We start from the raw sequence: 27,826 nt of genomic DNA on the forward strand, positions 1-27,826 counted from the left end.
CTTTCATGTTTGCACAATATGCAGGCTTTTATCTATCTGTGAGAAGGCTATAGTGTTCGCATTGTAGTTTATGAGATGTGTTAAGTGTTTGAAGCTTTTGGCTTTACTTAGTAAAAGACAATGTTTGCCATGGGGCAGTAACCTATAGCAACCAATTAGAAAGGTACCATTTGCTGGTCACCTGTTTAAAAGCAAACTTCTTTTTGGTTGCCATGGGTTACCGCACCTGGGTAAACTTAGGGCCTTTTATTACATATGGGGTTAGGGTGATGGTACACGGTAAGATTTGTGACCCCAGTAGCGTAGTTTTCAAAGTTGTGCAACAAATCTCCCCTAAATTACTTTCTGTAGTATAACAATAAGATTGTCGCAGAAATCTGGCTTAAAGGGCATGTCAACCCCAAAAATAATGTTTTACATGATGAAAGAAAACATAATTCTAAGCAACTTTCCAATATGAAATAATTAAAAATTTGTAGCACTTTAAACGTTATGTGTAAATGTAATTGCTATTGAAAGCAGCATTTGCTGAACTCCTGGTTGTTACATTTTAAACAATGTTGCAAAGGTCAGTCTCCTCCAGCGAGTCAGGTCTGTCAGGCTGCTGCCTTGTGTTACAATGTTTCAACAGTCTGAGCCACCAGGGCAGAGAATAGAAAAGCGCACTGCTTCTAATAGCAATTCTAAATACAAATAACTCAAAACCCATTACAAACTTGTAATAAATGTATATTGCAAAGCTGCTTAGAGTTTTTTGGTTTCTTTTATTAGGCAAAAAATTATATTTTGAGTTGCCTTGTCCTTTAACTGTGGGGAAATGCAAAGGCAGGCAACTTTGTTCATTTAAGTCAGAGCGCTGCAAGAAGAAGGCTTTTCATTTAAAATCTAAACGCTGATTTAAGGTTCTATGATCTAACCTTCTATTCCGACTCAGGTTAATGTTTTATAAATGTGCCACTGTAAGTGGTTGTTGGTTCTCACCGGCTAAGACTTCCCCCTTAGTCACACTGTGTTTGTGGAATTGTGCCTTTCTGTAAACACACTCAACTGTGTAAAATGGAATTTCACAATTGCCATGGCTTAAGGGAAAAATAAACCTAAGCCTTTTTAGTCTTTAATCCCAAATGTTTAACTGTAACATTGTTTGGGGTATAAAAGGACCAAAGAAAGCTGCCTGACAAAAACCCCAGAGGTTAACATCCCTCCTGCTAGCAAATCCGCCTCTCAAGTGCAAATATCAAATGCAGCTCTGTATTTAAAGCACCGAGAGGTGTTCCTAAATGTGGGCTGATGTACAAATGCGCTTATGCTGCTCTCACAAGGAATTCGGCCAATTGTTCCAGGGCCTTTTGTATCTTGTATGTCAAAAAAGCAGTCAAAAAAACTATGTTCATCCCCATTGTAACATGAAAAAAACTGCCCTGTATATGGTACAACAGTGTCTTCAGAGAAACAAAGTGCTACCAACTAAAGGATTGATGGTTCATGAGTATTTCATACTTGTATATAATGACCTATGTAAAGAGTAGTTGATTTTTAGTTAGCAGTATACATACCTGCCGTTCACCCTGTTTTATTAGCAGGAGTCCATTGTATAAAGGAATTACCTGTTCACTAATATCCTGCCTCACAAGGACCAAACATGGAGTAGTTTGTGTCCCTCTTTTAACTCAAATAACAAAAGCTTTGATTTTTCATGTTTAAAAAAATATAGGCAAAATGTTCGATGCACTCCTGTTGAACAAGGGGATTGTTGAAATACTGGCCCCTTTAGTTTACTAAAAGTTGAATACTAGAGGGCCTTAAAAGATCAGCATTAACAACCTGATAGTATTTTAGGTTGCCGACTGTAAACATAGAATATGAATGCTCATAATCCAAATGACAAGTCACAAGTCACCATTATTGATTTATATAGTGCCAGCAAGATATGCATGCGTTTAAATAATGATGACCAATTGAAAATTTGTAATGTGCATAAACAGTAAAGCTACAAATTACAGTTTTGTACACTAAAATGATAATCTCACATCCCTGAAACAATTGTAGCAATAATGAATGCTGTATTTTATCCAGAGTACAGTGATTGTACTACATACAGGTATGGGAACAGTCATCAAGAATGCTCGGGACCTGGGATTTTCCAGATAAGGGGTCTTTCCATTATTTGGGACTCCATACTTTAAGGCTATTAACAAATCATTTAATCATTAATAAAACCCAATAGGATTTTTTGTAATAAGGATTAATTATATCTCAGTGGGGATCAAGTACAGGTACTGTTTTATTATTACAGAGAAAAGGGAATCATTTAACCATTAAATAAACCCAATAGGACTGTTCTGCCCCCAATAAGGGGTAATTATATCTTAGTTGGGATCAAGTACAGGTACTGTTTTATTATTACAGAGAAAAGGGAATCATTTAACCATTAAATAAACCCAATAGGGCTGTTCTGCCCCCAATAAGGATTAATTATATCTCAGTGGGGATCAAGTACAGGTACTGTTTTATTATTATTATTATTATTATTATTATTATTATTATTATAGAGAAAACGGAAACAATTTGAACTATTTGATTAAAATTGAGGTTATGGGAGACAGTCTTGAGAGCTCTCTGTGTAATAGGTGTCTGGATAACGGATCCTATACCTGTATAGGTTTGGCACAGTGGTGGCTAAATTTTAAATTCAAGTGTTCTAGCATGCTTTACATGCCTTATAGACTTTCACTGTTTATAGCAGCAAAATAACTAATGTTGGTACTTAAGTACTTAAGTACTATTTACATAATAATTCCTGAAACTTGGCCTTCTAATTGATGGCAAATGGGCACAAAAGTGTTTACACTGTAAAGAATAAAATGGTAAATCTTTCTTAGAAAGTTTGCAGAAACAAATATGTAAAATGATGTTTTTCCTTATTGACATCACGTGTGCAGGGAATTGTGGGATTTGAAAGATGCTGGCTGACTTTTTTTTTTTTTCTTCTCAACAGAGGAACAGGAGGCCAGGCTTAGGTAACTGTTCCAAACAGTATTATTACACTAAAAATTGTGATAGGCCTGAACCCTACCCGAGCTGGCAAGTCCCCTCTATTTATAGACCCTCGCCCGACCTGATGATCTCTGACATCACGAATGGGGCAGTGCAGTCATCCCTATAAATTGAAGGAGCGAGAAGCTGGCAGTCTAAGGTTGGCAAATAGTGGATGGAAGTTGGCCTGAACCCATCCGGTAGTATTGTCCAGTGTAAAACAACCGTGTAAGGAAGAGTTGGTCATCTTTAAAGTCTGTCAGCACTAGAGGTCCAACTGAGCTGATGGCAGTTCAGTTGTTGTGGTGATTAAGCCCATGGGCCTATAGTATGTCCAAAAGAAGTCGTTTGATATACTTGTAAAATGTACTAAGCGGAAGTGGCTTTTATGAAGATGCTGTTTATATATTTGTTAAGCCCTTGTTGGCTTTGATTGAATCTCAAAGCCTGTAACGTTGGTGTTCTTATCCATCTGGCTGTAATTGAATAGTATGACTGTTTGTCATTATCCAGCTGAGCAAACGCGAATTGCGTATTTCCTATTGTTTGCCTGATGTTAGGACCTGAAGAGCTACACCTTTTCATATATTATTGCTGTATGAAATATGAACATGATTCCTTTTCTGACTGCTTGGCTTGCAAAATAGGCTCAAGTGTGTTTAAGAATACATTGTTCTCAGCTCTAAATTTTAAACCACTAGGTGGGGATGCAATGATTAAGCTACTTAGAAATGCCCTTAACTTTAAGCAAAACAGGGATTGTTTGTCCATATATTGCAATATACTTCAAGCTGGCCAACTGCGTCCGTTATCTCCAGTCTGGTCAGTCCTACACTCATAAAGTTTCCAACCCCAAGTTAGTAAAGGCTTATGATGTACCATGGGAAATAAGTAAACAAAATAACTGCATATGGTAGTTTTGTTTATTTGAGCTTGAAAAACTAAACTACAGGAGGAAATGACCATGAAAGCTGCATCAAGGTCTTATGCATGCTTTATAATTTGTTTGTCCAGGCAGTTCTGAGCTTTGTCATATGCCTTTTTCTGGACATACCATTATCGCTGGGATAAAATCTTTTTAGCTAAGGTGATGTCTTTCATGGGAACTTGCTTGGCCAGTTTAATGGCATCATTTATCTCACTTCTATTGGCTGCCAAACTTGTGTTATGATATACACCTGCGATAATGGGGATGCCTTCATATTTATAGCATCCCCAGACGTAGGGGTTGGGATTGAGATGTTCAGCTCTAGCTGAGAATAAATCACAAGTGTGGTAATTAGTACAGAAGCAGGATGTCATGGAGGCAACTTAGAACTTTTAAGGGAACTTTTAAAAATGATGTAAATAGTTGTATTCTGGGACAATCTGCAATTGGCCTTCATTTTTTATTTGTAGTTTTAATTCTGCTAGTTTTTGTTCAGCAGTTTTCCAGTTTGGTGTTTCACCACCTATCTGGTTGCATGGGTCCAAATTACCCTAGCAAGCAGGGAGTGGTTTGAGTGAGAGACTTCTATATGAATAGGAGAGGACTTGAATAAAAAAATAAGTACTACAAAGTAACAAGTACAATATAATTGTAGCCTCACAGAGCAATAGTTTTGTTGCTACTTGGGGTCAGTGACCCCCATTTGAAAAGTTAGAAGAAGGCAAATAATCCAAAAGCTATAGAAACAATGAGGACCAATTGAAAAGTTGCTTAGAATTGTATAACATACTGTCAACTTAAAGGTGAATTTGCATGGTGTGCCAAAGGGCCAAACAGACAAATACCATATGAGAGAGTTGTACACAACATAGACAACATGTAAGTGTTTTGTCTCTGGGTTTTTATTTGTCACACTAAATATAAATCAAAAAATCTTGTCACTTGGCCACATTTTAACCAAAACAAAGTAAGTTGAGATGCAGGACTGACTGGCATATTAAACAGAATATAGAATGGCTCCTACTGAGCCTATATAGAATAGTGCTAAGACTGCCATGTGTTGCTGACATTTTGTCTCTATTAGTAACAGATTGTTGATGACTTCCTCGTAACAGACTGCCTCTCTGCCACCGGGGAAGGCACGTATCGGCGCTCCCCATCTGGTTCTTCAAATAAGCAAATGGGAAACACAAGCATTCATCCAAAATGTTTCTTTCCCTTTTGCAGTGCAGCCCTGTAACATGTAACTGTCTCGCTGTGCTCAGTTGTGGGGAACCCAGGTGGTTGCATTTCATGTGACCTCACCTATTTTCTGTCTCTCCTTCTGGATGTATCAAACTTTTTTTTTTTTTTGGGGTGGAGTGGCTAGGTTTAAAAGCATCTATTAAAAATATCTCTTGACCAGGTGATATCTCCAGTGAGTTCCCACAGCATCCTGCGTCAGTTGCGCCAAAAGGATAAGGTGCACACATCACTAACACACTGAACACCTGGAATGGTACTAGACCAGCGGTTCTCAACCTGTGGGTCGGGACCCCTTTGGGGGTCGAATGACCCTTTCACAGGGGTTGCCTAAGACCATCGGAAAACACATATTTCCCATGGTCTTAGGAACCGAGACACCGCTCCGCTATGGTTGGGGGTCACCACAACATAAAGAACTGTATTAAAGGGTCGCAGCATTAGGAAGGTTGAGAACCACTGTACTAGACAGCCTGCTAAAATAATTGGTGCAACTGCGCCCAATTAGTAACAAAGCGTACGTGCGTTCGCTCAGGTGCAGGTCAGTTGACTTAGGTTAAACATCTCCAAAATTCCAAAAAAAACAACTGCATTGTGGGAAAAGAATTGGCAACTGTGCTTGCAGTTGAGCTTTGCTCACTGCACTTGCAAATGTAAATAAATCTTGAGAAGTAAAGGCACCCAGTTTCTAATCAATTAGTCCATAGTTACATAGTTACATAGGGTTGAAAAAAGACCTGTGTCCATCAAGTTCAACCCATCCAAGTAAACCCAGCACACCTAACCCACACCTACCAATCTATACACTCTCATACATAAACTATAAATACAACCACTAGTACTAACTGTAGATATTAGTATCACAATAGCCTTGGATATTCTGATTGATCAAGAACTCATCCAGGCCCCTCTTAAAGGCATTAACAGAATCTGCCATTACCACATCACTAGGAAGGGCATTCCATAACCTCACTGCCCTCACCGTGAAAAACCACCTACGCTGCTTCAAATGGAAACTCCTTTCCTCTAATCTAAAGGGGTGACCTCTGGTGCGTTGATTGTTTTTATGGGAAAAAAGAACATCCCCCATCTGCCTATAATCCCCTCTAATGTACTTGTACAGAGTAATCATGTCCCCTCGCAAGCGCCTCTTTTCCAGAGAAAACAACCCCAACCTCGACAGTCTCACCTCATAGTTTAAATCTTCCATCCCCTTTACCAGTTTAGTTGCACGTCTCTGCACTCTCTCCAGCTCATTAATATCCTTCTTAAGGACTGGAGCCCAAAACTGCACTGCATACTCAAGGTGAGGCCTTACCAGGGACCTATAAAGGGGCAAAATTATGTTCTCATCCCTTGAGTCAATGCCCTTTTTTATACAAGACAGCACTTTATTTGCTTTAGTAGCCACAGAATGACACTGCCTGGCATTAGACAACTTGTTATCAACAAAAACCCCTAGATCCTTCTCCATTAAGGATACCCCCAACACACTCCCATTCAGTAGATAGTTTGCGTTTATATTATTTCTACCAAAGTGCATAACTTTGCACTTATCAACATTGAACCTCATTTTCCAGTTTGCTGCCCAGTTATCTAATTTTGTCAAATCGCTCTGCAAAGCGGCAGCATCCTGCATGGAACTTATAGTTTTGCACAATTGTCATAGTTAATTGGAAAAATCACATTTTTAGAGGGTGACTCCACCCACTTATCTGAAAACCAGATTCTGTTAGATTCATGTTCAGATTATGTTAAGTGACCTGTTAAAGAATCTCCGCAAACTGGAATATATATATATCAGTTACTATTGCCATTTAATTTTTTTCCCTTGAGCCGCCATTTAGTGATGGGCTGTGTGCTCCCTCAGAGATCACCTGACAGGAAAAAATGCAGCTCTGACTGTAACAGGAAGTAGTGTGGGAGCAAAAGGCAGAACTCTGTCTGTTAATTGGCTGATGGGGCCTAGCATGTATGTGTGCCTTGGCTTGTTTGTGTGCTCTGTGAATCCTATGATCCCGGGGGGGGGGGGGGGGCTGAATTCTTTAAATGGCAACATTCTATTTAGGAGAATCCAGTGGCACATGCTACAAATATATTATACTATATATTTATTAATGTTTTATGTAGCCTTTTCATGATTTTAATGTAGTGATATGGTTTGGAACAGTTACTTAACATGGCCCCCTCTTTTCCTGCTGATCTGGCTGACTAATTTGAGACTCAACAACAATGGAACAGTAGTCAACAAGTCCTTAGCCTGCCTTCAGCCTGCGTCCTCCCAATCCCACAATTCCTTGCAGAAAGAGAACTGTTTTGCAGCATATAAAAATGGTATTTATTCATACTGTGTGAAGGAACGGATTACAATGATAGGTATATTAGGGGTTTCTCTGTTGTGTGGGGATTATTAACAAATTAACCGTTAAACAGAAGAAGGTAGGAGGTTTTTGTAAAGAGGTAATTGTTAAAATAGGCAAACTATGTAATAATGAAAACTGAAGATTGGCTTTTTATTTACAATGTATGGGTGCAGAATATTATTGCAATTGTAACTACTCCTGTAGGAATTTTGATATATTAAATACATATTTTCCTGGTGCTTGGGAAATATTCCAGCAAAGCATTTTTTTTTTACTGTATTTAGGAACCTACAATAACATTTATATCCAGGACGAATTATCCTTCATGTATATTGGGCCCCATCAGAAGTTGTAAACTTGTCTTTGGATAACCTACAACTCTAGCCTTACTAGGAATATTTAGGCCTTGGGCAGCTGCCCTAATAGTGCTTTTTGTAATCTGCCACTGGTTTATGGGGCCAGAATTTGAGGATTTTACAAGTGTTTGCACTGAGACATTACACTAACTGAGTTAAGGGAGTTCACGGTCAATGGAAACAGGCTTATATGTTGCTGTATACCTCAGCATAAACCCTTATGGAAACAGCTCCCTGATGTTAAAGATAGTTATGGTTTGTTTAAAAAGTGAATGGTCTATTTGAAATACTCACTGCAAGCTGCATGAATGGGGACACAATCCCATTCTGAAATGCAATTTAAAAGGAGCTGGAACAAAGGAACTAGTGAGCTCTATATAGGTAGTGACTGTGGGTTTTCTTCCAGAATCTCTGGTTTCCTCCCACACTCCAAAAACACACAGGTTAATTGGCTACTGATTAAAATGGCCAAAGTGTTTGTGTGATAGGGATGTTAGCTTGTAAGGTCCATTGGGGCAGGGACTTAAAGTGGACCTGTCACCCAGACATGGAAATCTGTATAATAAAAGTCCTGTTCAAATTAAACATGAAACCCAAATTCATTTTTATATTAACACATCTAAACCCATTATAAAGGCATTTAAAAATCACAGCTGTCAATCATATATTGCTTGCCCCGCCTCTATGCCTTAGGCATAGAGGCGGGGCAGACAATAACTTTAGCTTTCCATTCAACACTTCCTAGATGTCACTGCACATCTCACTTTCCCCCTCCCTCCTCATCATCTAATTGTGTAGCCAGTGCATGGGCATCTGGTCCCCCATTCTGGTACATAAACAAGATTTTGGCATGATACAAAGCTTGCCTTAATAACAGTGTCCACAAAATGGTGCCTGCCTGCTTGCTTTGATTGAGTAATTCCAAGACGGAAGGAAACAAGATTTATATTATTTATATAGCGTAAGTAAAGTTTATTTTGCTCAACTAACAATATAGAAAATAATTTGGAGTTATTTCTTAGGGTGACAGGTCCGCTTTAAGTGAATGTTGAACAATCTATGTAAAGCACTATCTGTAATTATATAAATAACTGTTAACAATAATAGTCTAGACCTCTGCATGCTATACTGTTGAGGGAGTCAGTTGCTTGCTAAATTCCTTAAAGGGGTTCCTTGATAATGTGAATCAGTGTTGGGTTTAGGAGAGGTGCCATCAGGTGGGAAATAAAATCTAGGCCAAACCTGTGTCCCAGCCAAGCCATATACATCTCTATATCGATAAAGAGAGAGAGATCAGGTACCCTTCCTGGGTATCTGGGTAAAGTGTGGCTCTTAACCCTCCCACCCACCCCCAGCAATCAAGCAGTTTTTTTCTCTACAAGGTTGAGAGTGATGTCACTTCTGGTTTCGTTGGTGCTGGGCCAGATGGTAAAAAAAAAAAACTCATTGCGGTTGGGTTTGGGTAGTAGGCCAGGGTAGGGGGTATAGTGGGACGGGGGTGCGGGCTGTGTTGTGTGTCAGCAGGTACAGGTTGGGTCTGCCCGATTAGACCTAGGCAGGACTCTATCCCAGGACACCTCTTCAAAACTGCCTTGAGGTGAAACATGGGAGTATGCTTATGTAAGCTAAATTTGACTTCCTCTGTTAGAGTAAAGAGCAGGGAGACGTTGCACAGTATGTCTATATTCCAGGATTACTGGTCAGTTTACAATCTGGTCAGTTTACAGTTTCCTTCATCAGAGGAGGAGGAGATGCTTTTATCAGTAAATGAACTACATGTGCTCGACAGGTTCTATCCAAAGGCTGGGTGATACCATTCAGGTTGTTGTCTTCACAAAGATTCATTAAAAAATACACAGTTTTTTATCTTATTGTATAAATTATCTGCTGTAGTCACATGACATTCACCCAAATCATGTATAAAGAGCAAACTCATAAAAAGTGACATTTATGAGGTTAGGGACTACTCATGCACAGAATACCCATTATTTATATACCATCTTTAGTGGGAGCTCTGCCATATTGCTTTGCATTAAGCATTTCCTGCAAATTCACTTCTTTATCCTTTTTTTTTTTTTTCTCCATGGAGCAATATAATGGAATGAATGTTCCGCTGCCATAAATCCCTGTTTCTTTACCCCATGTCCCCAATTGTTGGTGGACAACAATACCATGCATGCTTTGCCTATTCTTTATGTTTAAAGACTGGGAGTTGCTGGAAGTTGTAGTCCAGCAACATCTTAAGAGCCAATGTTACAAAACAAGGCCATAAAGTATACTATATTGCCTCTTTTAAGGGGTTGTTTCCCTTCAGGTTAACTTTTATGATGTTGTAAAATGGCCAGGTTTAAGCAATTCTTTTTAATTAGTCTTCATTCTTAATTTTTTATAGTTTTTTAATTAATTGCCTTTGTTTCTGACTTTTTCCAGCTTCCAAATGGGGGTCACTGACCCCAGCAACCAAAAAACTATTGCTCTGAGGCTACAATTGTATTGTTCCTTATTACTTATATTTCTTGTAAAGGCCCCCTTTGTTAATTTTCCTGTCTTTTTCAAACCACTGCCTGGTTTCCAGGTTAAATCGGACTCAAGCAACCAGATAGCTGCTGAAATTGAAACTGAACAAAAAAACTAAATTTAAAACTGCTAATATAAAAACAGGTCATGGAACTCTGAGGTGACTTCTAATATTCTCATATTTTAGAACAGGAGGTACATTATTTATAATACACAAGTTTTAGTGAGTCATGTGACTGAAATTACATCACTAAGTGCCGATAATAACTGATGGAAAGTACATGATGGAAGTCTGATTAGTAATAAGTCAGATTCTCATCACATGGCAGAGTAGAGGGAAGACCAAAGTTACCCCAAATGTAGTGGGGCTCTGTCTGCAGCTTGATAAGTTAAGTTTTCAGAGGCACTGGCCTGCATTGTAGTTCTGATGCCTACTGGTGAACTATGGCCAGTAATGTACATCAGTATTATACTTATATGATATAACACCAACATATTCCACAGTTCTACAGTGGATTCCTGTCCTAGTGGATCTTATATAATATACAGTCCCTATGATTTTCTGAGGAGCCAGCTTGTATGGGTTTTGGAATACTGGAAATTGTGGTGTGCAAATTGGCCTGTAACCTGTGAGGAACTGCACATACTGAAACCATCTTAGCTGACATCACTTGGCATAACCTACCACCTCTGGTTTCATCTACTTGACATGATGCCCCCGTTCAGTGCCAGCCGATGTTCTCTGCACTGATTAGCTAGTTATTCAGTAATATTCAATAGAACCACAGAAACTTAAATTACTACCCAGTTGCCTTGGTCAGAGATCCCAGTGAATCTCAAGCAGAATCTGAGGCACAATGGGTGTTCTAAAGGTATTCTGAGATTCTACTGTTCTAGAATTAATAGAACATCTAAACTGCAGAGATAGCACAAAGTGAAAATACTGTACCTCATGTACTGTTTTTTTTTCTCTAAATAATCAGTTTTGCTAGATAGAAGCGTGTTTCGCTAATTTTTCATTGGTTATTTATGAAGCTGCAGGCAATTTACGGAACTCTGCAATAAAGCATGTCAGGCATGGAAAGAGGGCCCTCTTCTCAAAGGCTGACTGTGCAGTGTGGGCTTAACCTTTTAAAGTAGTCTAAGAATCATACTAAACTCTGTGTGTTACTGCACAGCATTGAGAATCTTTAATCCAGGCTTTGGTTCAGAATCCCCTGGGGTAGGGTCACAATAGAACTTAATCGATGCAACTCCATTCCCTGTGCCTCATGAGTTCAGTCTTGCCTAGAAAGTCTATATCCTCCTGAAAATTCTTAACTACCTAATGCGAATTGCTGACTTGTTTTTTCTAGTTACTACTAGATAGTGATACCTTTTAAAGAGGATCTATACCAGTTGTGTAACTATAAATAAAGCAGACTGTTGCGGGGGACAGGTACCCAAATCAAGAGGTCTGCTTTCTCTATAGCTTTAGAGAACACCCCCTCCCCACCGCTCTCTTCTCTGAGAGCTAGCGGACAGGGAGGGGAATGTTAGGTGGGTGGGGTGTTAGGGATGGGGGAAGTGAGAAGCAGGCTAGTGGGGAACAGGTACGCCACTGATCTGTACCCAGATTGCATAATGGGGGGGGGGGGATGTTTATATTCTCCACATTTACTGCTTTTGACTTCTGAAACAATGTTTAAGATGCCAGCTGACAGAACAGACTTTTGCTGCATTGGTTTGAGAGTCGGAATCACGAGTGAGTGCAGAGGACATAAAGGGGTTAACAGTTGCTGCATTCAATTGTAGTTTACAATTGTAGTTTACAAATAACTTTGAAAACCTTGTTGTTTTTAATCAGATTATATTGATATATCTAAGTTGCTTTGAATTAGATTTCTTTTTTCCTAGTTCAAGACTGCTTATTGGGAGTAGTGCTCCAATGGGAAAATAGCCTTTACTTTTTAACCAAAGTTTAACTTCTGTTTGATGGAAAAATATACTGTCTTTTTTTTTTTAATGAACTTATTCAGTTGGGCTTATGTAATATAGGAGCATAAATGCTATTTGAAATGCTAAAAATAAACGTAAAATAAATAGAAATGTGTGTTTCCACAGATTAAAAAGTAGACCACTATAGCCTGTCTGTGCTGCAGGGACCATTACCAACCCCTCTTAACTTGTTCCATTTTAAAGTGTAGGCGCCATCTCAATGCATTGTGCCTGAGTCTGAGCTTTCAGAAGGAGCCAGCGCTACACATTAGAACTGCTTTCAGGTAACCTATTGTTTCTCCTACTGCCATGTAACTGGAGGAGTCCCAAGCCAGACTTGGATTTCTTACTGCTAAGTGCTATTTTGATACCTACTGGGAACTGCTATCTTGTCCCTTCCCATTGTTCTGCTGGGAGGGGGGTGATATCACACCAGCTTGCAGCTCAGCATTAAGTGTGACTGAAGTTTATCAGAGCACAGGTCACATGGCTGTGGCACCCTGGGAAATGAAGAATATGGCTAGCCCCATGTGACATTTCAAAATTAAATTAAAAAAAAACCAAAAACTTAATTTTTACATATTGAAAAAAGCATATTTTCCCATGACAGCATTCCAAAGGCCCTCTGCTTTCCAGAGAATCTGTACACCACCCACTATGGAAAGCAGAGGGACTTCAAATTCCAGTTACTTCATAATGGGATAAGGTGAGGAACGGGCTTGCATTGCTCTACAAGGTTGATGAAGTTGGGACATGGTTCATTAGTGTCATGGCTTCCTTTCAGTCAGTGGGATCAGGTACGTATATGTAGAAAAAATTGTGTTTATGTACCTTTTCTACATATGCCAATGAGCTCATGTCAAGAAGGGTGGGGGCATATTTTCCCTTTACGTAAAACATAGACCTTTATATGTGTGTATTTGAGTATAATGAATGCCCATGTGTTTTCTTTAACATTTAAACAAATATTTATACTTATACAAACTGCTATTATGTTTCTTTTTAAATGAAATATAACTGATAGATCTTAGCACCTTGACAAAATGCATGACATGTGCAATCCCTTACACCAGACTTTCTTTCTGCTCACCACCTTAACTGTTTTTGCATCACTCAAGTAGGGTTGGCTATTTGTCTTTTTTGGGGGTTGTGGACATTGTGCTCTTTCTTGCCCTCGCAGCATGAAGGCACATTAAGATTACATGTGTACTTATCGAATTAACTAGGATATTTGTTTTCACCAAATATACTTCAATAAATACTTCCCCCAAAAGACCAATCTATTTTTGGTTAAGTCTTTAGAAAGTTTGTTCCTCTATGCCTGAAGCTACTGACTTTTTTTCATACATAAGACCCCATGTGTTGATAAACGTGTAACTCTGCCTAAGGGTTAATTTCGCATCCTTATCTTGTTTGGGAAATATCTATTTATGATGTTCTGAGTAAACTTAAAAGTTGCTTTTAGCCTTTCCATATGGACCTTTTGGTCCCGTGGTGACTGGTGAAAACTTGCTGGGGAAGGAACACCATTAAGAAATGCATACAAATCAGAATAATTCAACAGACCAACTTAAAGGAAAACTATACCCACAGAATGAATACTTAACCTACAGAGTTTGTATCATATTAGATGGGCTGTTAAAAAATCTTACTGGACTGGAATATATATAATCGGTAAATTTTACCCTTTTACATCTTTTCCCCTGAGCCACCATTTAGTGATGGGCTGTGTGTTCCCTCAGAGATCAGCTGACAGGAAATAATGCAGCTCTGACTGTAACAGGAAGTAGTGTGGGAGTAACAAAATTTGGTCTATTAATAGGCTGATGTAACCTAATGTATGTGTCTCTTTGGAATGTGAATCGTATGATCCCAGGGGGTGGTCCTTATGGCAATGCTTATATTTACCATGGCACATATTACTAAGTGAAAATGGTTTATTTAGATGAAGCAGAGTTTTACATATGAGCTGTTTCTGGCGGGGTGGGGGGAGAGTTTTGCATGAATTACAAATATAGGGAATATTCTTGACATGCTTGGGACTTGTAATTTCGGTAATTTTAGCAATGAATAGGCAGTGCTGTGCAAGGCTGAGGGAGGAGTGGATTGTAATGACTTACGCCACCTTTCTAGGAATGTGCTTGTGAGACTGCCAAAATACTTTGGCCACTGACAAGTGGAAAATGGGGAATTGTTTGGATATAGGGAGATCTTGTTGTTGATCTGTGTATATATGTCAGTACTGGGAGTTTCTATGATTCTAAGCTTGCATGCTTCATGGAGTGCAACTTGTTGGAACATGTGTATATGTGTGTGTGTATAAATATAATATATGATATAATATATGATATAATATAATATATATGTTCAATGGCCTTTTAAAATTTCTCAAATTATTTAAGACATATTGTTTTAAAAGAATCCGACGTTTCGGTCCTCAACAGGACCTTTCTCTTGAGGGTGTTCCGGCCACTGAATATATAAATATAATATAATATAATTGTTTGGAAAAACAGATTTACTAATTATGATGGAAATGTTCATGGCCATATCAAAATAAATAAATATATGTTCATGGCCATGTCAATATATATATATTTGACATGGCCATGAACATATATATATATATTTATTTTGACATGGCCATAAACATTTCCATCATAATTAGTAAATCTGTTTTTCCAAACAATTATTAAATCTGTTCTAAACATTACTTTCCATAATCATAAATTTATTTTTTATTATCTATGTGTGCAACATTACTATAGATTGAATTGAGCTATCCCCAGCATTAATATGTTTTTTGATTTATTACAATTGTCAGGACTAATACATTATTAAATGCGCCAGTTTGTCAGAATACTTTAGACTGCTTTGAGCGTTAAATTAATTTTGTGCTGTCAGGGTGTAAGAACTCTATGGCAGGTCTAAACGCCAACACCCTGCTGAAATGTTAAGCCCCATTAAAGTAACAAGCATTTTGTTTAAAATGAATACAATGCAAGCTAATAGGATGAATAATTGTGAGAAGCTCATTTTGTTATGTGCAATTGTTTTAATAAAATACAGCCGCCTCAATCCTTACTGCTAGTTAAACACAGCTAGTTAATAAATCGGTCCCCCCCCCCTTTTTTTAATTTCTGATGCAGTATTGCCTTGAGCATTAAGTTTTACTTTAGAGTATTTCCCAGCATGCAGTTGTATAGTAGGGTAAGGGAGAAGCAGGGGATCTGCAGGACTTCATTCATTTGCTGTGATGTTTGGGCAGGGCTGGTTTACATGAAATAAAAAATAAATGCTTTCACCTTGGCACAGGCAATCCATTTAATAACAGAGACATGCTCTGGAGAGAATGCCAGCCTGCTGGGTTTGACATCTTTATGGTTTTATTTCAAGTACCCTGCACGTTCTGGAAACCTTATCAGAATCTTGCTGTATGCTTTATTTTATTTTTTTATTTCGCCCCGTCCGTCTCAACCTGGATGTGGTCTGATTATGGGAGGATATATCTATTTAAAGCCCTTAAATGACTGCTGTAAGGTTTAACTGGAAGTGATCATATCTCAGCCCTCTTCAAGAACTCCATTTTCTTCTGTACATCGGCTTTCCCATTTAACGGCCCATTTGCAGGGTTATTTTAATTTTGCTTTAAACACAAATTGTGCTTTTGAGGCTATTGAGCCTCAACAATCTAATAAAGGACTTGCCGTTCCTTTTAAATTGACATTATCCTATTTGGCATTTCTTTAAAGCTATTACTGTCCACACTTTAAGGAGGTTATATATGCTTCTATTTTATATTCAGAAACCCTTGGCATTTTCGCACAGAGATGGAAATACCCTTTTATTCTACCTTAGGCCACAGCAGATGGTAAAAACCTTAGTTGCATATGGCAAGTGACAGTAGTGAGTTCTGTAGCCTTTTAGCCATGTTTATGCACTTGGAAGGCAAAATGAACCCTTAAGTAAAGTAGGAAATCTAGGCATCCAGTGTTTCTGGGTCACTGTAGGCTTTTTTGTTTTAATTTTCCCTTCAACAAGGAAACCACTTGAAGCTTCTGAAATTGACCTGTCATAATAAGTTGCAAGGGGAATAATAGTAATGCCCAAGCAGAGGGTTGAATTTTAAGCTTAATATGAAATGTTTAAAATATTGTAACTTTAATATTATGAATGTCATAACAAGAAACCTTTTAAGCTCTTTGTGAGGTGTGTTGGTCATCAAACTTGTGGGAAAGAGAACAGTGTCAGATCATTATGTAACATTCTGTAGAGAACTGTGGCCCAGTGGGGCTCATTTATCAATACTGGGCAAATTTGTCCATGTGCAATAAACCATAGAACCAATCAGTGAATGGCCTTTTTTAAGCCAGCTGCAGGTAGAACAATACATGCAACAATTTGATTAAGTGCTGTGGGTTACTACCCAAGTGCAAATTTGCCCAGTGTTAATACATTCTCCTTGGGATGGACAAAGGTTTAACTGTAAGGAGCCTATTTATCAAAGTACGATCGCTTCTGAACACAAAAAAATCGTATTTCGTACTGTGCGTAATTTTTACGACTTTCTTGGTTATTTGCGCAACTTTTTCATACTTGGCAAAAAAAGGGTGACAATTTGTGTGACGAAATCGTATTTGTCGTGCCGAGTACGAAGGTTTCAGATTCATTCAAGCTTTGTTATCGTGACTTTCCTTTGGCCAGGTTGGAGCTGCAGAGTGCCATTGAGCCCTATGGGAGACTTTCCTTGGGCCAGGTTGGAGCTGCAGAGTGCCATTGAGCCCTATGGGAGACTTTCCTTGGGCCAGGTTGGAGCTGCAGAGTGCCATTGAGCCCTATGGGAGACTTTCCTTGGGCCAGGTTGGAGCTGCAGAGTGCCATTGAGCCCTATGGGAGACTTTCCTTGGGCCAGATTGGAGCTGCAGAGTGCCATTGAGCCCTATGGGAGACTTTCCTTGGGCCAGATTGGAGCTGCAGGGTGCCATTGAGCCCTATGGGAGACTTTCCTTGGGCCAGGTTGGAGCTGCAGGGTGCCATTGAGCCCTATGGGAGACTTTCCTTGGGCCTGGTTGGAGCTGCAGAGTGCCATTGAGCCCTATGGGAGACTTTCCTTGGGCCGGGTTGGAGCTGCAGAGTGCCATTGAGTCCTATGGGTGGCTTCCAAAATCATACACAGAAGGATCAAAGTCGGAAAGGTTTTCCTGCCGCTTACAAACGCTCGGATACGAAAATTTTGTGACTTTCGAATCCTCAATACGATTTTATCATGACTAATACCATTTTTTCTTAAGCATTTTTGTGACATTTGCGATCAGAAATGATTGTATCTATCCTTAGAGGTTCTGGAATGCAGAGTAGATTTCCATCTTCCTTGTTGAAACAATGGCTCCCTGTCCCATCAGAAACCTTTCAACTTGTGCAACTAAAGTCTCATGATGTGATCCTGGCACATACCTCTTTAGGTCTCATTTTCTACTTGCTGTGTATACCTGTAGCTGTACAGAAATAAAGTACTAAGTTGTTAAACATAAGATTATGTAATGACCTGGATTGTAGGACTATTTTAAGAGTTTTAAGCGTCCTAGTTTTTTGACACGTGTTGCTTTCATACAAAATAATAACTAGGCCATTGTTTAGCATAATGTCACATATATATACGTTCCTCTGTCTGCACTCGCCCATTATTAATATTTATAGGATATTAAAGGACATGTAAACTCTCCACAAAAATGTAATCGGTGAACAGTCTGAGATCTTTGAACAACCAGAGTGGCAGGTATTTAAAGGTTAATTCTAAGGTTTCCTCATCCCCTTAATCACTAAAGATTTATTTTCCTCTTCTAACCCACTTGTGACCCCCTTTCTTAGGAATTGACTTTGACTCTTGGCTTACTGGGCATGCTCAGTTCTTAACTCTGGGTTACCAAACACATCCTCCAGTCTAGCATGAAGAAATGGTATTGCTGGTTTCCATAGAAGCTTTAGCTGTGCACTCTGCTGGAGAAACATATATTTTCCCTACCTTCCTCTCCTGTGCTCAGCTTACCCTTTACAGAGCACAATCCAAGCAGGGCTTTTAGGCTAATGCCAGATGAGGCGTAGGGTGGATATTTTTGGGAAGAGGAAAAGCGTGTATGCCTGTACCCCAGCGTATCTCATTCGGGTGCAGGCACATGTAGGAGGCATAGGGCGGTATTTTCAGCAAGCGTTTTTCCGCTTGCCGAAAATATCCGCCCTACGCCTCATCTGGCATTAGCCTTTATTACAGTTGGTTCTGCCTATGTAAGCCTGCACTCTTCATTGCATGAACTTTACAGCACACATGTGCTGCTTGCAGATGTCACTGAAGATGTGTGAGAGGAAAAAAGGCCACTGTGTGTAAGCTGCTTTTTGCCATCACATATTCTAAAACAAACTGAAGGGATATATCCAGAATAAGTGGTGTGGTTTGGGTGTGGGAGATGTGCCCAACTTGTATACATGGTAGGAAAACATAGGGTTTACATGTTTGAGACTATTATATGTGCATATTTCTTAGTAGATGAATGCACAGAATGTGCAACATAATGCAATTTAATATATCCACACACTTGGTAGCTCTTGGCTGTTTCCTAAAATTCATTTAAGCTTGCTAAATAAAGAAATGCAAGTAAAATTACACATCTCATTATTTTGTTTTTGCTTTCTAAACCACTAAACAATAAAGCTCCACTGTAAATCGGCCTCCTGTACATTCTGCCCCAATAGGCATTTTAATTAATCACAATTTTTCCAGTCACCCTATTCAGTGATCCATTCATCCATTTTATTTTTAGAAAATGTTAATCCCTTAATGCTTTCTCATTTATAAAACTTGCATTTTTCTCCTGGTTTTTTGTTCCATGGATTCTGTTTGGTTTAAAAACGCTGCTTTTTCAATGTTATTTCAACTAATTTACACACACGCTAGGTTGTTATTTATAGGTTTGTAAAATGTTGCCCATCGTGAGTTTTGGGAATTGCCATATTGTAGCCAAAGCTTTTAAGGCAGCTTTGACCACAAATGCCGCCATCTTTACTCTTCATGTTCCTTCATTAAGATGAAACTACTAAGCCCTAAAGTCCTCTCTTTACCAGTCATAATGCAGTTGATAACTACAGTGTTTGTTTAATCTGAATTAAAAAAAAAATATGTTTGCAAAGATGCTCCAAGTAAATAAGTGTTCTTTTAACAATTTCAGTTACAAACTAGGCAGGATTGGCATAAATCCTCTGATAGTTTTATCATCCATAGAAGCTGAAATATGATTTCAATCATTGTGTATTAAGATCCCTCAAGTTAAACAATTTACTTACTCTCACTCTTTATTTTTAAGTAAATTACTACAGTAATTACACTGCACCTGTAGGTGTTTTGCTTCGAAGTGGTCATTCTTTGAGGAAAATCACTAGAAATTGGGTTCTGTAACCATACTGGAAATAAATGGTGGTTGTTTTGAGGGGAATTAAATTTTTTTTTTATGGTTAGGACGAAGGCACAAAGGGCAATTGGTCGGCAAAACCTTTATAAAACTCTGTAGCAGCAAATAATCTCTGCCATTTAACTACCATAGATTAAGATACAAGTCGCTGCAACTAATCGTGCATGCTTTGCAGCGTCAGTCACTGCAACTTTTTTTAAAAAGTGTGTCTTCACCCTTATATGGCGCTAGGTTTAAGGGTTTGGGATGTGCAGAAAGCTTCAAACTGGGAATTGAATGGCCTGCTGGATCCTGCCTGGAGTCTTTGTTGACACATTTCTTTTTTTCTTTTCTAGGAGCTGCAGCCATGTCAGACAAGATGTCTAGTTTTCTCCATGTTGGGGACATTGTTTCTCTATATGCGGAGGGGTCTGTCAATGGGTTCATCAACACGCTGGGGTAAGATACTGTTATACACACTAAAATGCTTCATTTTCTCCATTCTGGTCTTCATTACCAAGCTGTGACTTCTCATTCTAGATTTTCTCCTGTGCAACTGACATTGGTTCACTATCCCAGCATTCCACTTTGTAGTAATTCCTGTAACAACCGTAAGGCTTGTGACAACAGAAACCTAATTTGCCAATGATATATGTTGTGCAAATGCAGTATTTTAGTTTTTATCCTACAGATGTAGGAAGCTGTTAATGCTATTAGAGGTTTGGGACCTGTTATCCGGAATGATTGGGACCTGGTGTTTTCTGGATAAGGAATCATTGGAGCTCCATGTCTTAAGTCTACTAAAAAGAAATAGTTGTGTAACAGGATTGTTACGTAACAGGATTGTTTTGCCTCCAATAACGTTTAATTATACAATAGTAAGGATCAAGTACAAGGTACCATACCTGTACCACAATAAGCGCACTGTGTATTGGTATGTAACCAGGTAAAGGACTCATTTGCTGAACACTATAGACCTACGCAGGGCATGGTAACTGCTTATTTGGATCTCTTCTTCCCCTTGCAGATTGGTGGATGACAGGTGTGTGGTACAGCCAGATGCAGGCGATCTCAATAATCCACCCAAAAAATTCCGAGGTGAGTACTTATGGTGGTCAGCAGTGTAGCTCCAGATGCTTTTATTGCTGTTTTCCCTGAAGCGGCAGGTTGAAATGCGCAGCTTGTGCAGCTCAAGCTTAAGTTTGATGTCATCCAAATGATACATAATCTTCTCCCCTCCTGAACTCATTTTCCCTCTCTGCCTTGCTGCTGCATTTCCACTTCCCTGGGATCCTGCCAGTACATCGCCTCTGGATTCCCCTGCAGCCATTTCCTGTTAATATCAGCAGACTGCTCTCTTCTTGAAGGGCCTCTGCTCTCTGGGATTCTCCTGTCCCATTGTCAGGGGGGAGTGCAGGAATATTAACTCTTCCACACTTCTCAGTGGATATGTTAATGTTTAGATGCTGGATTCCAGCAGTTTTATACCCCCTTCTTCTCTGCCTCAACAAAGTTTTGCTTGAGATGGCCATACCCTGGTAGATACTTCTCAGTATCCAATCAATGAGCCATGGATGGACACCTTATTCTGTTCCGTGTGATTGGCTGACAGTCTAGCAGGTGAAGGAGCTGCTGCTCATATACCAATGCATCATGCACTGGCTGGCATGGTACACATTCGGACATGTCCGACTGACAAACCAACCAACCAGTGTCCTTGGTATAAGAATCATCTACCTAACATACACATACTAAAAATCATATAGCTTTTAGTCTGACATTTACTTTTTTATGGCCATATGCAGAGTAAATAAAAGTAAATGTCAAACTTTAAAATCCATTTCATTTCTATATTAATATTTTGTATACTGGATAGTGGCTTAGAATTAAATTTCCTTTTACAATAAAAATAAAGTTTTTTGGGTGCAGGACATTGCCCTGGTCTAAAAGCCCATACCAGCCAATCAAACAGTTGTTTTTTTTATGGCCATATTCAGACTAAATTAAACAACTGCTTGATTGGCTGGTATGGGCTATTAGCTATTAGACCAGGGCAATGTCCTGCACCCAAAAACTTTATTTTTATTGTAAAAGGAAATTTAATTCTAAGCCACTTTCCAGTATAAAAAATATTAATATAGAAACTAAATTGATTTTAAAGCTATTTGTTAGTGTAATTGCTATTGAAAGCATTGTTAATTATTTTTGGTGCCCAGGGACTGACTTAAAGCAATGTAACAGGAATCCTTTCTTCTTTTAGATCTTTTAATCGGCTACCTTGCAATCTTGTTTAGGGGTCAGAGTTAGGGGTACAGAGATCAATGGCAACTGCATATTCAATGAAATCCATTAAATGTTTTAATGACTGTAAGAAATGTAATTTAAGTTCTTTCCCACTATACACTGTGCAAAAGTTGTTTTGGGTGCAGGGGCCCCTATAAGAAACTCACCCAGGCACAAGTAGATCATTGTGGCTTGCACTAGGCATCCCCTTACTGCGACCACTTGGCAACTGGAAAGCTGCTTAATACAGGGTCACTATTTATTTTCATCCTATAATACTTTATAGCATTGACATAGTCAGCATGTTCATATACATCAGTCTGTGTTTACAGAACTTGCTCCATTCCATCTCAGCATAGATGGCTGTCACTGCTTCATTCCTCATAGCAACTGGGCTGCTATTTCTCTGCAGTATCTGCTCTCCGGGGAGGAGGTTAATTTTTGGAATCCAAGGGCTGATTGCTGAGATTCATTAAGTCACAAAATGAGATTTGTTGGATAAGATTATTGCATGTTTATTTAAGATTTACGATTAATCACCCCCTTCCCCTGTGGACCTGAGCCTTCTGGCTTCTACCATAAAGGGTTACTATCACCCACCCCCATTGTCATCTGGTGCTCAGATTATAAAGTCCTGATTTGGGATGTTTCTTCATGCAATGTATTAACCTCATTTCTATTAATTCCTGACCGTGCCCTGCTCCAGGCTTGAAATCAACTATGCGCTGCTCTCATGTCTATTAACCCAGATCCTTGACGTCTCTATATTAACAGCTTTACTTCAAGCTTCTTCTTCTTCCTCTGAGTGTACAGGGGTTTCAATCTTGGGAATAAAAAAGGAAACCATTTTCCAGTGCCCTCAATAACTATACCTGTTACTTCCCAGTGTCGTATGCAACATGTTAATCAAGCACAGCCCCACTTTAGCTGCACTTTTACTTTGTATTAATACAGCTTACATATTTAAAGGGGAAGTTCAGCAGAGAAGTCGGCCTCCCCCTATATGAGCCTGCTGAAACCTCGTTCCCTATCCAATACAAGAGTTAACAGCTCTTCATCAAGCACACATTTTCACTGGATTATTAATCCCTAGCAACCAATCAGCAATTGACTTTCATTTGGATAATTCAGATAATGAAAGCAAACATAAGGTTGTGGGTTTCTGTGCTGTTGCAACATTGCTTTTTCTAGTGTTCTGGACCACACCATTTTTAGAGTTTGCTTGAAATGGATGTTTAGGGCTATGGCACACATTAGTCGCCTGTAATAAATCTGCACCACCAGTCTGCTGATGCTTCCTTGTGAGGCAACTTTGGCCTACTTCAGGAAAATGAAGAAATGCGTGTGTTTTCCCACCAGCAATTTTACATTGTCTGTGGGAAATCATTTGCAGATTACTTCCCTGCGGTAGAGGAGATTTAATTGCAGGCAGCTTTCGTGTTGCTATCAACCTTATAAAGCAAGTCAGCAGTGGTAGGATTAGCCCTGGGCACTTCCTCAGTTACTGGGTTCCTAGGGCCCCTGTACAGCTGCATGAGTGGCATGTCAGTTCTACAAGTCACCTGTAAGGGTGAAGACACACTGGGCTACAAGTAGCAGCTACTTTTTCAAGGCTACTAAACCCCAGAAAATACCCTGCCATAGACAATACTGAGAATTGCCTCTGCTAAAACACATTGAGACAATTATCAGTAAATGATCAGCATTGTCTTTTTTTAGTAGCCACAACAAGTAGCTACTATTAGTAGCTTCATATGTCTTCACCCTAAGGGCGAAGACCTACGGGGCGATTAGTCGCCGCGACTTTATGAAAAGTCTTGGCGACTAATCTGCGCAGTGAAATTGTGCACACGATTAGTCGCCACGACGAGCATTGTAGCCCATGGGCAAAAAAGTCGCTGTGACTAATCACCCCGTGTCTCTTCACCGTAAAGGTTGTACTTGTGCTCTTGGATTTGCAGAACTGAAACCTATTCTCAGGCTGTAGTTCAGCAACATCTGGAGAGTGATGGGTTGCACAGCCTCATATTCTCTGTGCCTGTAAGGGAGGAAATGAAAGGGCTATGCCTAAAGGTGGCCATACACCTTAAGATCTGCTCGCTTGGCGATGTATAACAACTGGTATAGGCAAAGTTGGTCCCAATGCGGTCCCCAATCAGACTAGATTTTCTAACCTGCCCAATCGATATCTGGCTCGATTTCAGGTCAGAAATTGGTCGGGCAGTCCCGTCAGTAGTGCCCATACACGGGCCGATTAGCTGCCGAATTGATCTAAGGGACCGATATCGGCAGCTAGAATCGGCCCGTGTATGGGGACCTTTAGTTTGGTGAGTGCCCTCTTGAATTGACTAAAATGTCACATTTTCTATTGTTTTGGAGGTGGGGGTCACACTCTCACTATATATAGGCTTCTACTAAGTTTTCCCCTGTTATCTGCTTCTCTCTCCTAAGGTTTCACCCTGCATCCTCTCCTAGCAAACACCCCCTGCTTCCCCCCAAGCTCTCCTGCAATGCACTGCCCTTATTTGGTAAATGAGTTGCCTCTGTCCTGGAGCTGTGCTGCTCTGTTCCCAGACATCCATCCTGGGCAGGATTGCTCCGCATTCCCAGGCACAAGGGAATAACCCTTTCGTGGCTTTTTCAGGGACCCCGTCTGGTCCTTACGTTGTTGGGGGGTGGGAGATACTGTGCGAGGAGGGGGCAAATTACCCCCTGTGGGGCATAAAGTTTTACTTTATTTATATAATCACATCTTTAACTGGTTTACATGTGTTTGTATTTCTCATGTTTAAACCCTCTTTATTCTCCTAGTAAAGTCAATTTGCTTTAGGGCTTGTAAATGGAGCTGTTTGGGCAGGGGGTCGCAAACCTAAGTTTATGCACTACAACTCCCAGCATGCTCAGCCGCCTTGCTTATAACTGTAGGTGGGGAAATGTTGGCTTTAATTTCCAGTGTACTTGGTGGGTTTATGGAATTTGTAGCACAAAGATAATAGAACACAGACTTTTGGGTGACATCTTTGCTACAGGTCATGCTTCCAGGCTAAATTCTTGCTTCAGGGATAGGGGGGTGACTTTCTCAAGGGAAGTCCCTGTGACTACCACTGTACGTCAGAGGGTGTTAAGCTTAAATCTAACTTCAGCTCTTGTAGAACTATATCTTCTATCATCTTCTTTGATGGGGGTTGGTCGTGTGAGTTCTGCAACAGCTGGCACAGCAAACATATCCTACTACTGGCTTTAAGCCTTGTCATTTTTATAGCAACATGCAGTTCTTTTGTTTGGATAATCCAGCTGCAGCCTCTGCCCCTTCCCCAGCCTGCAAATATAAATCTAATGCCTTCTCCCAGTACCACGCCATCTCACCCACTGTGCCCCCAGTTGTGCATACGCATTACATTTTATAAAATGGAGCAGTAATCATACTTATACAAGCATAGGACCACAAATGCTAATAATTTAGCCACCTATGGTCATTTAATACTCCTCGTGCAAATCTCTCTATTGTTCATAAATTAAATGATAAAAATGCAAAGTTTATGTTCAAAGCACTGGACTGTAAACCAGTGCTCCCAGCTGGAATATAGGGCTTCAGCTGGGAGATCCGTCTTTATCTCTCTTTCTGCCGCCTAATATACCCAGGGTGGCACTCCTGTTGTAGTGAGTGTGATTTATCTTGTCCTTTAACCCCATACTGTACTCTATGCTATTGTATGCATATAACCACTATATTAACATGTGTCCTGTCTTACAGATTGCCTGTTTAGACTGTGTCCTATGAACAGATACTCAGCTCAAAAGCAGTTCTGGAAAGCAGCAAAACCTGGAGCCAGTAGCACCACAGATACTGTCCTGTTAAACAAACTACATGTGAGTGGAATGCTAAAGCAATATAGCTTATAGTCAGAGTATGTAATCTTCATTTATCTGCTCTGCAGGTGGGTAGTAAAACCCCCAAGGGGAAATTCTTGGCAGTAGCCCTCAGACAGTCATTAACTGTTGGCACAGGTATAGTCTACTCATCTAGGGATATCCTGATAATGTAAACTACCACTTTGTGAAATTGGGCAGATCTACACACACTGAAAGCCAGATTGGCTCTGCTGCTCCCCAGCCATTCATCCATTCTGCTATTTCTGTATAGCTGCCAATGTGATCACTGGCTAAATGGATTTACCAACCAGTTAGAATCTGTACAATAGTAAGCTCAAATTGGAATCTTAGATGTCCAATCTGATCTTGTTTTAAGGAACAGTAAAGCCATACCATGAAAATAGTTTTAAATTGAAAGTATGCATCTGTTCAACCAGCATGAAGACACATGGGGCCACATTAGTTGCCATGATTTTTTAAAACCCAGGTGCAGCAACTAATCGCCATGGCTATAATAATGGCGATTTGTACTGCACGGTATATTTCACATACAGTGACTTCTACCTATGTATGCAATTAGTCTCCTGGGTTTTTAAAAATCATGGGGACTAATCATCCGTGTGTCTTTGCACTTGGCAACAAATATTTTATCTAGATAAAACATATAATTTACTAAAAAATTCTGCAGTTCTGTAGAGAGCCATAAATGACATTGGGCTGTTTATCTTTCTGTGTAAGAACTAAGCCTAATGTCCCACAGAGCGAGTTATTGCCTGCGATAGAGCTCTGCTACCGTTGCCAACTAACGGCTTCAAAGTGCCTTTCCACCGGCGTGTGGCCTACACATCACTTAGGGTTTCCAAAGTCGTGCTAAGTTGCCTGGAAAAGGAAACTTTGTGCCACTTTGAAATGCCGAAGTCATGCGAAGGCTTTCCACCAGCGTTCCACCAGACCTTTTGGAGCAGTTACTCACCCCTGTAGCAGAGATCTATCGCAGGGAACTAAAGCTGGCCTTACACGTTCAGGTTCAGACCGATATTATTCTGGATATCGGTCATACGTTTAAATGCAACAATCTGAAACTAACATTTAGACTAAAATTGTAGGACAAAGCCCTTAAAATACAAATGGGAGGATGTTGTGAACATGAAATTGTTGGCAGACACCAATTGTATGAAAGTGACTTCATTGTTAGTCCCCCAAGGATATCATCCAATAAACAATACATTCGTAAACTTTATCATTATCTGACCGAAATTTTCTAACTTGGCTGATCAACAATCATGGTATGAAAATTATCGGGAAAATAATTCGGAGCCCACACACTGTACATATGTGTTTTATATGATTTTATTGGTACGTGTATGGCAAGCTTAACTTGCGTCATGGGACATTAGCCTTAAACTCTTGGGTTGAGTTATCTGCTATGTAAACGTGTGCCCTATTGCCCTGTTTACTTTGGTAGCCTTGTTGGCTATACAGCAGCGTATTAAAACTCTTTTTAGTGCGCGTAAGGCGATCTGGTTTAATTGTGAGAATCGAAAGAAGGAATTTTCCCCTGCAATTAAGCTGTATTGCCACAAGTAATGTCTTTTAGTTGCAGTAATCAGGTCAGGCAATGAGTTGGCATTTTCAGCAGATTTGTTGCTAGGGTTGCCTCCTTTTCTGGAAAAAAAGAAAATTACCGGCCTTTCTATTTTTGCTAATAACATTGGCCAGACCAGTATAATACTAGCCAGATGGCAACCCTATTTGTTGCCTATAGTAGGGCAGATTTGCCACCAGCAACAAATCTCCTCATGTGCCAGTAAC

At 39.7% G+C, this 27,826-nt stretch overlaps 1 protein-coding gene across 12 annotated transcripts in view; it reads left to right on the forward strand.

Moving 5' to 3' along the window:
- itpr1 (inositol 1,4,5-trisphosphate receptor type 1) overlaps positions 1 to 27,826 on the forward strand; it is a 96,525-nt gene that overhangs the window by 10,561 nt on the left and 58,138 nt on the right. For all 12 annotated transcript variants that reach the window (XM_018093683.2, XM_031901146.1, XM_031901149.1 and 9 more), the window contains exons 2-4: positions 20,215 to 20,317; positions 20,886 to 20,956; positions 25,896 to 26,011. In XM_018093683.2, the coding sequence (XP_017949172.1) occupies positions 20,226 to 20,317; positions 20,886 to 20,956; positions 25,896 to 26,011 (279 nt within the window). In that variant the 5' untranslated portion in view covers positions 20,215 to 20,225. The remainder of the gene's footprint in view (positions 1 to 20,214; positions 20,318 to 20,885; positions 20,957 to 25,895; positions 26,012 to 27,826) is intronic.

The sequence above is a fragment of the Xenopus tropicalis genome, chromosome 4 (assembly GCF_000004195.4).
Source record: "Xenopus tropicalis strain Nigerian chromosome 4, UCB_Xtro_10.0, whole genome shotgun sequence".
In the NCBI taxonomy this organism is placed as follows: Eukaryota; Metazoa; Chordata; class Amphibia; order Anura; family Pipidae; genus Xenopus; species Xenopus tropicalis.